This window comes from Cariama cristata, unplaced genomic scaffold (genome assembly GCF_000690535.1).
Source record: "Cariama cristata isolate BGI_N322 unplaced genomic scaffold, ASM69053v1 scaffold14404, whole genome shotgun sequence".
Taxonomy (NCBI): Eukaryota; Metazoa; Chordata; class Aves; order Cariamiformes; family Cariamidae; genus Cariama; species Cariama cristata.
In genome coordinates this window covers 62920-74872 of record NW_009615092.1, presented here as the reverse complement: position 1 = coordinate 74872, position 11953 = coordinate 62920, and the positions used below count along the sequence as shown (strand labels likewise).

General features: G+C 39.7%; 1 protein-coding gene across 1 annotated transcript; it reads left to right on the top strand.

Annotated features, from left to right (window-relative positions):
• Positions 1–872: 872 nt before the first annotated feature.
• On the top strand, positions 873–11297 carry ZFPM2 (zinc finger protein, FOG family member 2; the record flags this gene model as incomplete). Its single annotated transcript, XM_009699699.1, has 3 exons — positions 873–1095; positions 5520–5744; positions 7816–11297. Coding segments are annotated over 3 exons (2940 nt in total), but the record flags the coding sequence as incomplete, so codon positions are not given.
• Between the last annotated feature and the right edge of the window lie 656 nt (positions 11298–11953).

The window sequence follows — 11953 nt, the reverse complement described above, 5'->3', positions numbered from 1 at the left end:
AAAAGCTTTATAACATATAAAGTATGCAACATTATTTCAGGCATAACTGTATTGGATATGTATCTAGGCCTGAGAGTGTAGATAACACAATATAAGTGCTTTGCCTGTCTAAACATGTTAAATAAATGAGCATTCACTATCGCATTCAAATACATTAGTAGATGTACTCGCATAGTTAATTTTCTTTTTAATGCACTACACGTGACATTTGCAGCACAGAGCTATAGTGTATCTTACTGTTTGATGAAAGTTCTTCCACCTCCCCCCCCTTTTAAACAAACCTTTATTTGAATAAGCCTTTATGAAACAGATCTTTGGCATATCTTCTTTTCAGGAAGTTCAGTCAGTGTAAGCAGAGATAAAGCAGTCATGTTACGAAGAATATTACATAAGGGAAGATTTTTTAGAGAAAGAGGATGGCAAACATAAGGGAGGGGAAGAACGCCCTGAAGAGGAAATCTGATTTCTTTCTTGCAGCTGTTTGGTTTTATTGTACTGTGATTTGGTATTCAAAATAAAACGAACTTGGAGTTATGAAAAAATATACAGGAAGTTTAGTGAAAAGTAATGATGAGAAAAGTGCCATATAAAATATTTTCACTTATATCTTGATTTTCATAATGCTGACCTTTTAGGAGACAAAATGAAAAATTAAAATTAATAGTCATGCTGCAAAGAGTTAGGAAAAGTATCCACAAATTGTTATCCTTATACATTGAAAAATTCTATATTGACAGAAGGAAGACAGTAAAAGTAAAATTATTTGCCTCTTTACCTTGAACAAGCCATTGAAATTTTAAAAAAGAATGTGAAGATATGGCACTGATGTTTTAAGTTCTGGAATCTGATATCATCAATTAAATCCTTCTGCTCTTATGTTTCCTGTAGGAGGGCAGCTTTGGTGTACCACGACCAAGGCCATCTCAGAGGGTGAAGAGCTGATTGCCTTTGTTGTAGATTTTGACTCAAGGCTGCAAGCTGCTAGTCAGATGACTCTCACAGAAGGGATGTATCCTGCACGCCTGCTGGACTCAATACAATTGCTGCCTCAACAGGCTGCAATGGCATCCATTTTGCCTACGGCTATTGTGAACAGTAAGTGATGAATACTATTCGCTGGTGTTTTTTTAAAACAGCAGTACTTTAAGGGATGTATGAAGAGCTAATTCAGTGATAGTGAATTCAAGACCACAGAAACCACACAACTTAAAACCCACAGCTCGAAGCCTGCTTTTGTTCCCCCGCTATCTCACATGAACTCGCAGACATAAAAGGAGGAAGAAGAGTGGTTTGGCAGCTGGGCTCTGCAGGAGTCTTACCCAGAATATCTGACCTGCCCTCATGTGGAGGTTCTGTGATCTGCTCCCGGAGGCAATAGGATCAGAAACTGTTAAAATACTGGGTAAGATAGGTCTGTTAGCTCACAAAGTCCAGCCTCTGCTGCTTAAGTAAGCTTGTTGCTTACAGCTGCAGCTTCTGGTAATATTTCATGATACTCAATGGAAAGAAAGAAAACATCTCTTCAGTGGCTGTTTCAAAATGCAGCGGAGATCGTGCCTTATAGCAGCCCTGATTTATTGTAGTATCTCCACTCAATGTGGCTACCCAAGAATGTTTTTATGTCCTCTGGATGTCAATAGACCCTATCATGGACAAAATAGAGCATGTAATTAAGTGCTGTCCTTAGAGAGGAGGGACATGAGTACATGATAAGTCAGCTCCTGAACTGGGACAATTCAGCTTGAATTAAATTTCATTTCCTTAATTTTTTCCTATTACTGCTTTTTACCTTTATACAGCCCTAGTTCCTCATCCTCCTCTCTAAGTACTTTTCAAATATATTAGCTGTTGGCATGATCATCACCAGTCATCACTTAGACCTGTTGCACATCCTTAGCCCTCAGCACTTCATAGGCCAGTCCATTTAGATCCCATGTTGGAGCACTTCCCCATGCTTCCTGTGGTTTGTAAGTCTTGTAATTAGATATTGAACACAGTGTTTTGGGTGTACATGCACATACAAGCACATGATCTGCCACTCAGGTTCACACCAAATACCACTGTGTCTTGAACAGTCACACCATCTTCAGGCTCTTCAGACAGGACTAGTTAAAATGTCTGTGGTAACACATTTCATTCCATGTTTTCCGTTTTTTGGGGTTTTGGTTTTTTGTTGTTTTGTTTTGTTTTTTTTTTTTTTTTGAGGGGATGTGTAATTGCTTGTTTTCTGGGTAAATAATCTTGATAGCTACACATTTATTGTTAGCCTGTTTTAAAAGATAAACCTTAAAAGTCCAAGTCATCCAAGTTTTCCCTTCCAGAGAGCGAGTTGGCCGCAACCTCAAGCCCTTTAGCTAAGTGCATTTGTTTTTACCCTGGCAGCGGGGCTGCTGTGAGCTGATGCACTTGTTCACAGAACCAGCAACTAGCACTGTACAGGATCTTTCCAAAAGAAAGTGTCAGAAGCCCCTAAAATGGACCAGCAAGTTACTGCAGTTAGGGCAGACCGGTGTTTATAGCCAGCAGCTGCAAGAGGGCCACCAGGGAGGGAGTTACCTAGCCTAAAGGGCAAAAACTCATTCACAGCTTGTTTCAGCTGGGGATGTATTTTTGTGCAAATCTACATGAGGCCAACTCTGGGCTTTGGCAAAGTAGTCAGATTTCTACAGCATCAAATTACGGGAAGCACCTTTGCTGCCAGCATTGCCTTTTGCAGAGCCCTGGAAAGCCACACTGATCATTGCTGCTTCTGCTGCAAAGAGGAGTCTAAGTTCACGGTGCATCAATTCTTACTATACAGGCTGAGCAGCAACTCAGAGTAACCTCTGTGCTCTAAACTCCAGAAGGCTGCTAAAGTAGCAAATCTCACTATCCAGAACTTTCCACCTCAGTTCTGCCTCTGACCAGACGGGGCTATTTCCACATTTCATTGTTGATCAGTTTCTTCAGTAAAGTCTTGACCTAGATGCAAGTCCAGTAATATGCTGAACGCATCTCTAGATTTGTAGTGAGACATCTTTTAACCATTCTTTTCCTAGATCTCTGAAAAAAAAAGTCAGTTTCTGGAAAAATTAAGTGTTGTAGGGGTTTTTTTTAAATGTTTCCTAACATTTTCTGGCTGAAAAATCAAAATTAGAGTATCACCTTTGGCTCATTCAGCTTGAACTTTAATGTTTCATTTCCTGAATTGATCCACTGAAATATTTGGAAACTATCCATTGAAGCAAATTAAAATATTTTGCTTTTAAAGAATTAAAACATTAACTTCAAGTAGCCTTTCTCTATTTTGCATCACTTTATGGGAGTAATGGTTTCAGATCCCATCCCTTTACATTGTTCTTCCTGGAATTCCATCCTCTCGCCATGCAAAACTCCTCAAATGCATTTCTTCTGCATGGCATGTAATGGGAGCCACATATTCACCATGCATAACTGGAGCTCCAGACTGTCCAGGCCATCTAGCCCGTAGGAAATAAAGATGGCTGGAAGTCAAATTCATTAAGATAATCAGAAAGTTCAATTCTGTGATGGAATGCAGTCAAATGAATTCAAATAGGACATGTTGCCCATATCAGAATTTCCTATTACTACTTTTGGACTTTCTCTTCTGTGCAAATCTCCATGGTTCAACTTTTTTAAACAATTTGAAGCCAAAACCAAATGCTGAAATGTCAGATTTCACATGAGTTTGACATTTCAAATGATGCGAGTTGTATCAGTAATATTTTAATAGTGGTATATACTGGAATACTAACTGCTCCATTAAATGTTTGTGTCTTAAATTCACGCACAATTATTCAGTGGCAAAGGGAAAAATAGAAACTGGTAGTGATGAAAATATTTTATGCAAATTCATGAGCAGAAGAATAGACAAGCATTAGCAATGTGGTCAGAGAAGCAAACTAAGCAATGTAAATTTTGGCTGCATTTGTAGATATTTAACAAATAAAAGACTCATCCATTTCAATGGGTTGCAGTCTTCAACTTTATTCACTCAAAGGAGTTGGAACAGAGCAGTTGTCCTATACACATCAATGTTTGAAATTAAACGGAAGTTGTCATGAGTGATAATGAATTACATCATGAGCTACGCATGCCATATTTTCAGAGCAGCCAACCATTCTTCATGACTTAAGTTAATTACAATCGCTAGCAGCTTTTTGATGTTAACTAAGATGTGTTTTGATATTGACTGCAATTGCCTATTCTCTGATCCTGAGGTCAGCTGGCACAGTCTGGCTGTACTCACAGTTTTGTCCTCTCTTACTCTCAAAAACAGGCGAGAAGTGTCCAAGCCAGTTGCAGGGAATGATCCTAGGCCCATGGTAACGCCTGAACTGTATGCAGGAATGGGGGACGTGTTAATTGACTTAAGCCAAGAGTGTGGAAGGGACCATTCTCGTGGTTTAATAATACAAACAAGAAGTTCTAGTACTCTAGTCTGGATCCTGTCACTGTTTAATTTACTAGTGTAAATGTATTCTACAGAGCTGGGATTTCTTCCTTGCTCTTACTGATAGGATGGCAAGTTAGCTTTCTGAAAGATCAAACAAGTCCTTTGTCCTTCTGAGATAGATACAGAACATGTACTGTGTAGGTATCCTTCTGACGGGATATTTACAACCAAATGTCTGTCTGCTTTGTGTAAATACACAGTATTCGTTATTACCCTTCACATGAGAGAAGTATGTAGCCTTCAGTACATGATCAAAATATCTACTCCCTCTGCTGCTGGGAAGCACTCTGTGCAACCTGTGCATTGTCTTCCCCTCAGAGAGCGTGCTGACACTTTGGGATAGAAAACAATGAAAAATTGCATTATTCTTAGCAAATATCCCTTTTGCGTAGTGAAAAGTGGAACAGTAACAATTTACCAAAAACAAGAGGACAAAAGTACATTAGAAATTTTAACTTCTAATATTAATAACAACAGGAACCCAGGAGATTAACATGCTGCTTGGTACAATCAACACTGTAGGGTCTTAAGGAAACATAATCTAGTCTGGCCTCCTGGATAGCAGAGCAACAGGATTTTACAGTAATAACTGCATAAGCGTTCTGAAAATACACATTCTTCAGAATGATCTGCAATTAGCACTCAAAAATTCCAAGGCCCAATGCTAGAAAGACTTCTGCACAAAGAAAAAACTACCATTGAAAGATGTCACCTATTCAGTAATGATGTATTGGAAATACAGTTTAGTTCTTGAATTAGTACTGCATATTCACAACAAACAATTAATTTAATTTCATTTTTTAAATGATTACATGCCAAAACCTTCTAGGTGTTTTTTTTTTAGTAACTATTTTTAAAATCTCCTTTTGAAAGAAACAGCTGTCTCCCACATTCAGTCTCTCACCTGCAAGTGACATTTTAATAAACCCATGCCCTTGTGTTCAATATTTTATTAAGTAAGCATGCATTTAATGGGGAAGTGAGGGGAGTTAATCCAATTGTGTTAATTGATTGGCACTGAGTGCACCACGGCTAACCTGCACCTGGTTCTATTTGCTTGTAGAGGACATATTCCCTTGCAAATCCTGTGGCATTTGGTATCGAAGCGAGCGGAACCTGCAGGCCCATCTCATGTATTACTGCAGTGGGAGGCAAAGAGAGGGGCCTCAGCTGTCAGAAGAGAACGAAGATAGTGTTCAGCAGATATCCAGTGTCTGCCCCTTTCCACAATGCACCAAAAGTTTTTCTAACGCAAGAGCTCTGGAAATGCACCTAAATTCTCACAGTGGTAAGTACCGTCTGTTTTCCTGTATCATATTCTAGAATTAGCTATTTGAAGAGTTATTCACTGTAGACATTCAGTGGATCAATGCAAGCATTGGCTGTAGATGCTACCAAAATGTCAACACTTTCTGACCTGTGTTCTACACCAAGCACCTCTCCCAGATAACCAGTGTAATTTCTTTTATCTACTAATCCTCATTTGAATGCTGTCTCTCTCTTAATGTGTGTATACACACATACAGGCAGCATTTCTTTACTGGTGAAGGTATGCTCAGGAATCCAGACTTACTTAGACCGCTGCTGGTTGGTCTCTCAGAGGTTCAGTCAATTGCTTCAGGATTCCATCCAACAAACGTGAGTCTGCTAGACTACAATCTCTACTTACTCTGATGTGATGCTCAGCGGAGAAATACACACCACCAGAGAGCAAGTCCTTCTGAAATAAGATCTTGGGGTCCTAGAGTAGGCTTCTTAAGCAGGAGGCTTGAAGGACAAGAGTCCAGAACTCTGTGTGCTTTTCCCAGGACACTTACCTGGGCAGCCTTTTCCAATGCTTCACAACCCTTTCGCGGAAGAAATGTTTTCTAATATCCAATCTAAACCTCCCCTGGTGCAACTTGAGGCCATTTCCTCTTGTCCTGTCGCTTGTTACTTGGGAAAAGAGACCAACCCTCACCTTACTACAACCTCCTTTCAGGCAGTTGTGTGGAGTGATGAGGTCTCCACTGAACCTCCTTTTCTCCAGACTAAACAATCCCAGCTCCCTCAGCCGCTCCTCACAAGGCTTGTGCTCTTCACCAGCTCCGTTGCCCTTCTTTGGACACACTCCAGCACCTCAATATCTTTCTTCTAGTGAGGGGTTCAGTACTAGCTGAACACAGTACTCGAGCTGCCACCTCACCAATGCCTTCCGTAGTCCTGCTGACCACTGTTTCTGATCCAAGCCAGGATGCTGTTGGCCTTCTTGGCCACCTGGGCACACTGCTGACTCATGTTCAGCCGGCTGTCGACCCACACCCCAAGGTCCTTTTCCTCCAGACATCTTTCCAGCCACTCATCCCCAAGCCTGTAGCATTGCATGGGATTTTTGTGGCGAACCTAGTTTACCTGACCAAAGCATGGTATATGTGTGTGTGTGTAGACAGAACAAATATCCATTTTAGATTCCAAATACTATCCCTGTCAATATTTTTTCAGTTTTTATGGCCTAACAGGTAATCAGAATCTGTGTTGTTGCAGTAGAAAATTTGATCTTATCTCTTTTTAAAACATTTTCAGTTTCAAAATACCGTGAAACATGGTGGTTTTTTGTGTCAGCATTGATTGTAAGATGGCTTTGAATGTACTGTTCTTGGTAGGGCAAGCTGTAGTGATTTCATGAGGAGAAGGTGTTGTGTTACAGCAGTAGTTGCCTACAGCCATTGTATGGGGAAGATAAAATGTTGGTGAAGCCATGTCTTACTCCTCCTCCTCCCTTCACAGTGAATGCAACTCATCAGTCCTTTCTGATGAGGATAGATCTGTATCCTGTTCGCACACTGCAGCCAACTCATGCAGGCAAAGAGCTGAGCATCAATAATGCTCAAAATGCTCCTTCTGCTCTGTCTGTGACTTTCAGGCACTCTTGAGTTTGAGGGCTGTACCTCAAGTGACATCATAACCTTGAGCCTCTTGACCTTGATGTGCTTTCTGTGCATTAGGAATTTCCAGTGATTGTATATGGAGAGCATTATGTCTCCTTTAGTTAAAACTGTAATTTCTAAGACTTCATTTAGAATAAGTTCAGTCTATTTTTTATCCTTTCCCTTGTTCTTTCTTTCCTTTTATCTCTGCTGAATGCATGCAGATACTAAGGCTTTCCTAAGCAGAGCAGAAGTCTGGGAGTATCCTCTAGCAGTTCAAGGAAAGAAATTCTGAATCAATTCAAGTATTTTCAGAGTGACTAATACCATCCCGTCAGAAGAAAATTAGTTATTCTCACTGTGTTTGTACCTTCCATGCAACTGATTTGCCAGTATACTTCATGAAGGACAAAATGGTCACTTTATTTTGTATTTTACTTGTCTTTTCTGTAGGAGTGAAAATGGAAGAATTTCTCCCGCCCGGTGCTAGTCTGAAATGCACAGTTTGTACTTACACTGCAGACTCAGTGATTAACTTTCATCAGCACCTGTTCTCGCATCTTACTCAAGCTGCCTTTAGATGCAATCACTGCCATTTTGGCTTCCAGACTCAGAGGGAGCTACTGCAGCACCAAGAGTTACATGTCTCTGGCAACAAAATTCAGAGAGAAAGTGACATTGAACACTCTCCAAGTGGAAACGAAGAAGGTTTACAGCCAGCAACAGACCTGTTGAACAGAAATGATGTTCCCCTGAGCCAAAAGACCATGCAGACTAAAGATGCAAGTTCTGATACAGAGCTTGATAAGTGTGAAAAAAAGGCTCCACTTTTTCTTCCAAACCAGAGGCCAGAAACCCAGCCTGCAACAAATAAGCAGAGTTTTTCATACACTAAAATAAAATCTGAACCATCTAGTCCAAGACTTGCTTCATCGCCAGTTCAGCCTAATATTGGTCCTTCTTTCCCAATGGGACCTTTTCTTTCCCAGTTTGCTTTTCCCCAAGACATCACTGTGGTTCCTCAGGCTTCAGAGATATTAGCCAAAATGTCTGAGCTGGTCCATCGAAGACTGAGGCATGGAAGTAGCAACTATCCTCCTGTAATTTACAGTCCTTTGATGCCCAAAGGGGCTACATGTTTTGAGTGTAACATAACATTCAACAATTTGGACAACTACTTGGTACACAAAAAGCATTACTGCAGCAGCCGATGGCAGCAGATGGCAAAGTCACCAGATTTTTCCAATGTCCCAGAAAAAATGCCAGAAGCTGTAAGTCCCAGTAACGGTCAAAGCTCTATAAACATCCTGAATGCAGCTCCTCACACATCAGATCCAGAGAATCAACTTCTGCAGACGTCTTGCATAAACTCTTCCAATGTTTTAGATTTGATCGGGCCAAACAATAAAAGTCATGAAAAAGACTTTACAGCACAATCTAAGAAATTGTCAACTGCAAGCAACGGCGATGAGAAGATAAACGGAAAACCTTCTGATGTGAAGAATCCCAGTGCTTCTTTAGTAGAAGGGGAGAGTGATCCTAACAAGACCACGTGTGAAGCTTGCAATATTACTTTCAGCAGACATGAAACATACATGGTCCACAAGCAGTATTACTGTGCCACTCGCCATGATCCTCCACTGAAGAGGTCTGCTTCCAACAAAGTGCCTGCCATGCAGAGAACAATGCGTACCCGGAAGCGAAGGAAGATGTATGAGATGTGCCTACCAGAGCAAGAGCAAAGGCCACCACTAGTTCAACAGCGATTTCTAGAAGTGGCTAATCTTGGCAATCCTTGTACATCTACTCAAGAGTCAACAGAGGGCCTTGGAGAATGTTACCATCCACGATGTGATATCTTTCCCGGAATAGTCTCGAAGCATCTGGAAACATCACTGTCTATTAACAAATGCGTTCCAGTTTCAAAGTGTGATACTCCCCACTCCACTGTGTCTTGCTTGGAGATGGATGTGCCAATAGATCTCAGTAAAAAATGCTTACCCCCATCAGAGAGGACGTCCACTTCTCCCAAAAGGCTGCTGGATTACCATGAGTGCACAGTATGCAAGATCAGTTTCAACAAGGTAGAGAACTATCTGGCTCACAAGCAGAATTTTTGCCCTGTCACTGCCCATCAGCGTAACGACCTGGGACAACTTGACAGTAAGGTGTTTCAAAATCCAGAAAGTGAAAGAAACAGCCCAGATGTCAGTTACGAAAGAAGCATAATCAAATGTGAGAAAAATGGAAACTCAAAACAGTCCTCTCCTAATGGAAACTTATTTTCCACACACTTAGCAACACTTCAAGGACTAAAAGTCTTTAGTGAAGCGGCCCAGCTTATTGCTACAAAAGAAGAAAACAAACATTTGTTTCTTCCACAATGCCTTTACCCTGGAGCAATAAAGAAAGCTAAAGGAGCAGATCAGCTTTCTCCATATTATGGAATAAAGCCAAGTGATTACATTTCTGGTTCTCTCGTCATTCATAATACTGATTTAGATCAAAGCACAAATACAGAAAGTGAATCTCCTAAAGGCCAGGCACCTTCGAATGGATGTGCTGTGCAGAAGAAAGAGTCTCTTCCGCTATTGCCGAAAAACCGAGGCATGGTAATAATTAATGGGGGACTAAAACAGGAGGAAAGACCCACCGCAAACCCACAGCAAGAGAACATTTCCCAGAATCCTCCACATGAAGATGGGCACAAGTCTCCTTCTTGGATCTCTGAGAATCCCTTAACTGCAAATGAAAATGTCTCTCCAGCAATTCCTACAGCAGAGGAACAGTTGTCTAGTATAGCTAAAGGCGTGAATGGTTCTACCCAGGCCCCTACCAGTGGAAAGTATTGCCGGCTGTGTGACATCCAGTTCAACAATCTTTCAAACTTTATAACTCATAAGAAGTTTTATTGCTCGTCACATGCAGCAGAACATGTCAAATGAAACAATCGGTCACCTTTGGTACCTGTGTTTAGCATATTGTTCCATACAGTCTAAAGAAAGCTGTTTGAATTACATCTGGACAATCAGGAGATTTCACTATTGCTGAGTTGAAGACTTAAAGGTGTAATTTCATTACAGTCCATTAGTAAAGTGTATTATTGGTGCCATTTTCAAAAATATTAATTTATTTTACCAGCAGTATTCATAGCTGTAGTTATGTTATTTTTTATTTAAAAACTTTATATTAAAGTCATTTGTAATGTTATTGTATAGTTATTGTGTAGCACATATGGTTTGCACTGTATAGTAGATTTTAAAGAAAATAGTCGCAAACAATACAGAAAAGCATTTTAGAAATAGCTTCAAAAGCACTTGTGTATCCTGATTTTTTTTTCTTATATGCTGTTGCAGATGTATGTATATGCTAAAATATAACCTGCAAAGAAGTTTCAACTATGCTGTAAAGTTCGCCTTAAAATTTCAATTTTTTGAACAATTGGGCTCGGTTTGCACTTTATATTTTAGCAGATACAGTACTTTAGTCATTAGGCTTTGCATTTGTATGTAGCAGTATGTTTCTGTCCACTTTCTTAATCTGAAACGTACGTTAAACGAAGATGGCAATTTTTTTCTTGTATAGTACTTGTATTTTCTTTCGCTGATGCATCTCTGTCTCAATTTTTAAACCTTTGCTGTTAAATGCAATACTTTATAAAGAAATGAACAAAATTACTGGAAGCAGTATTGTAAGTAATGAGATCATATCAATCAGTTTTATCTTTTGAAAGGCACAGTCTAAAACAAAACCCTAAACTCAATGCTGCAATTATGAATCTAATTCATATATAAGATATATTTAAATATAAGAGTAGCAATACTGCAACTGGTGATCACAAAGATAATGTTCTACTTCTGATAGAAATAATTTCTCAACAAATGTTGTTACTATGCATGTATATGGATGGAATAAAATTCCAGATCATTGGAGAAGTTTGGCAGTAATTTCTTTAAATTTGTTTTATTTTGTTTTTCAAGAAGGATTTAGAGCTCACAAAGTGTAAAGCAGCTCTTAGGAACAGGTTAACATTGCCCCCTCTTCAATGAAAGCAAAGTGTTCAAAGAGAAAAGGGATGCCTCCGCTTCGAGGGAGTCCTTGCTGACAGGTCACTACTACAGCTAAGTCTGAGACAACCTAGGGAACTAAAACTTAAAATGTGAAGATCTGAGACCAGGAAGGCTGTTCTCTTTGCTGGAGTTACGGGAGGCATACTTCCCTGACAGTACCTCCATGTGTCAAAATCAGTGGAACAGTCTGCTTCATAACACCTCTGGTATGATTCTTTATGTGTCCAGTGGTCTTACATGAAAAACGATAGCATTCATTTAAATAGAACAGCAGTTTGCGCCACTAATTCAGTAGAAAAATACTATTCAATAATTTATGTTGTATTAAAACTCATTAGAACTAATACACAATTAATACCCTTCACTCGCAATTGTTCAGTCTCCTGTACAATGTTTTCATAAAAAAATTGATATCATAAAAGTGACCTATTATGCATTTTTCATCCTACAAATTTGAAAGCAGAACCATGACCTGAATAATCACATAAACAGTTGCATTTAATTTAGTTCCTATATCAGCC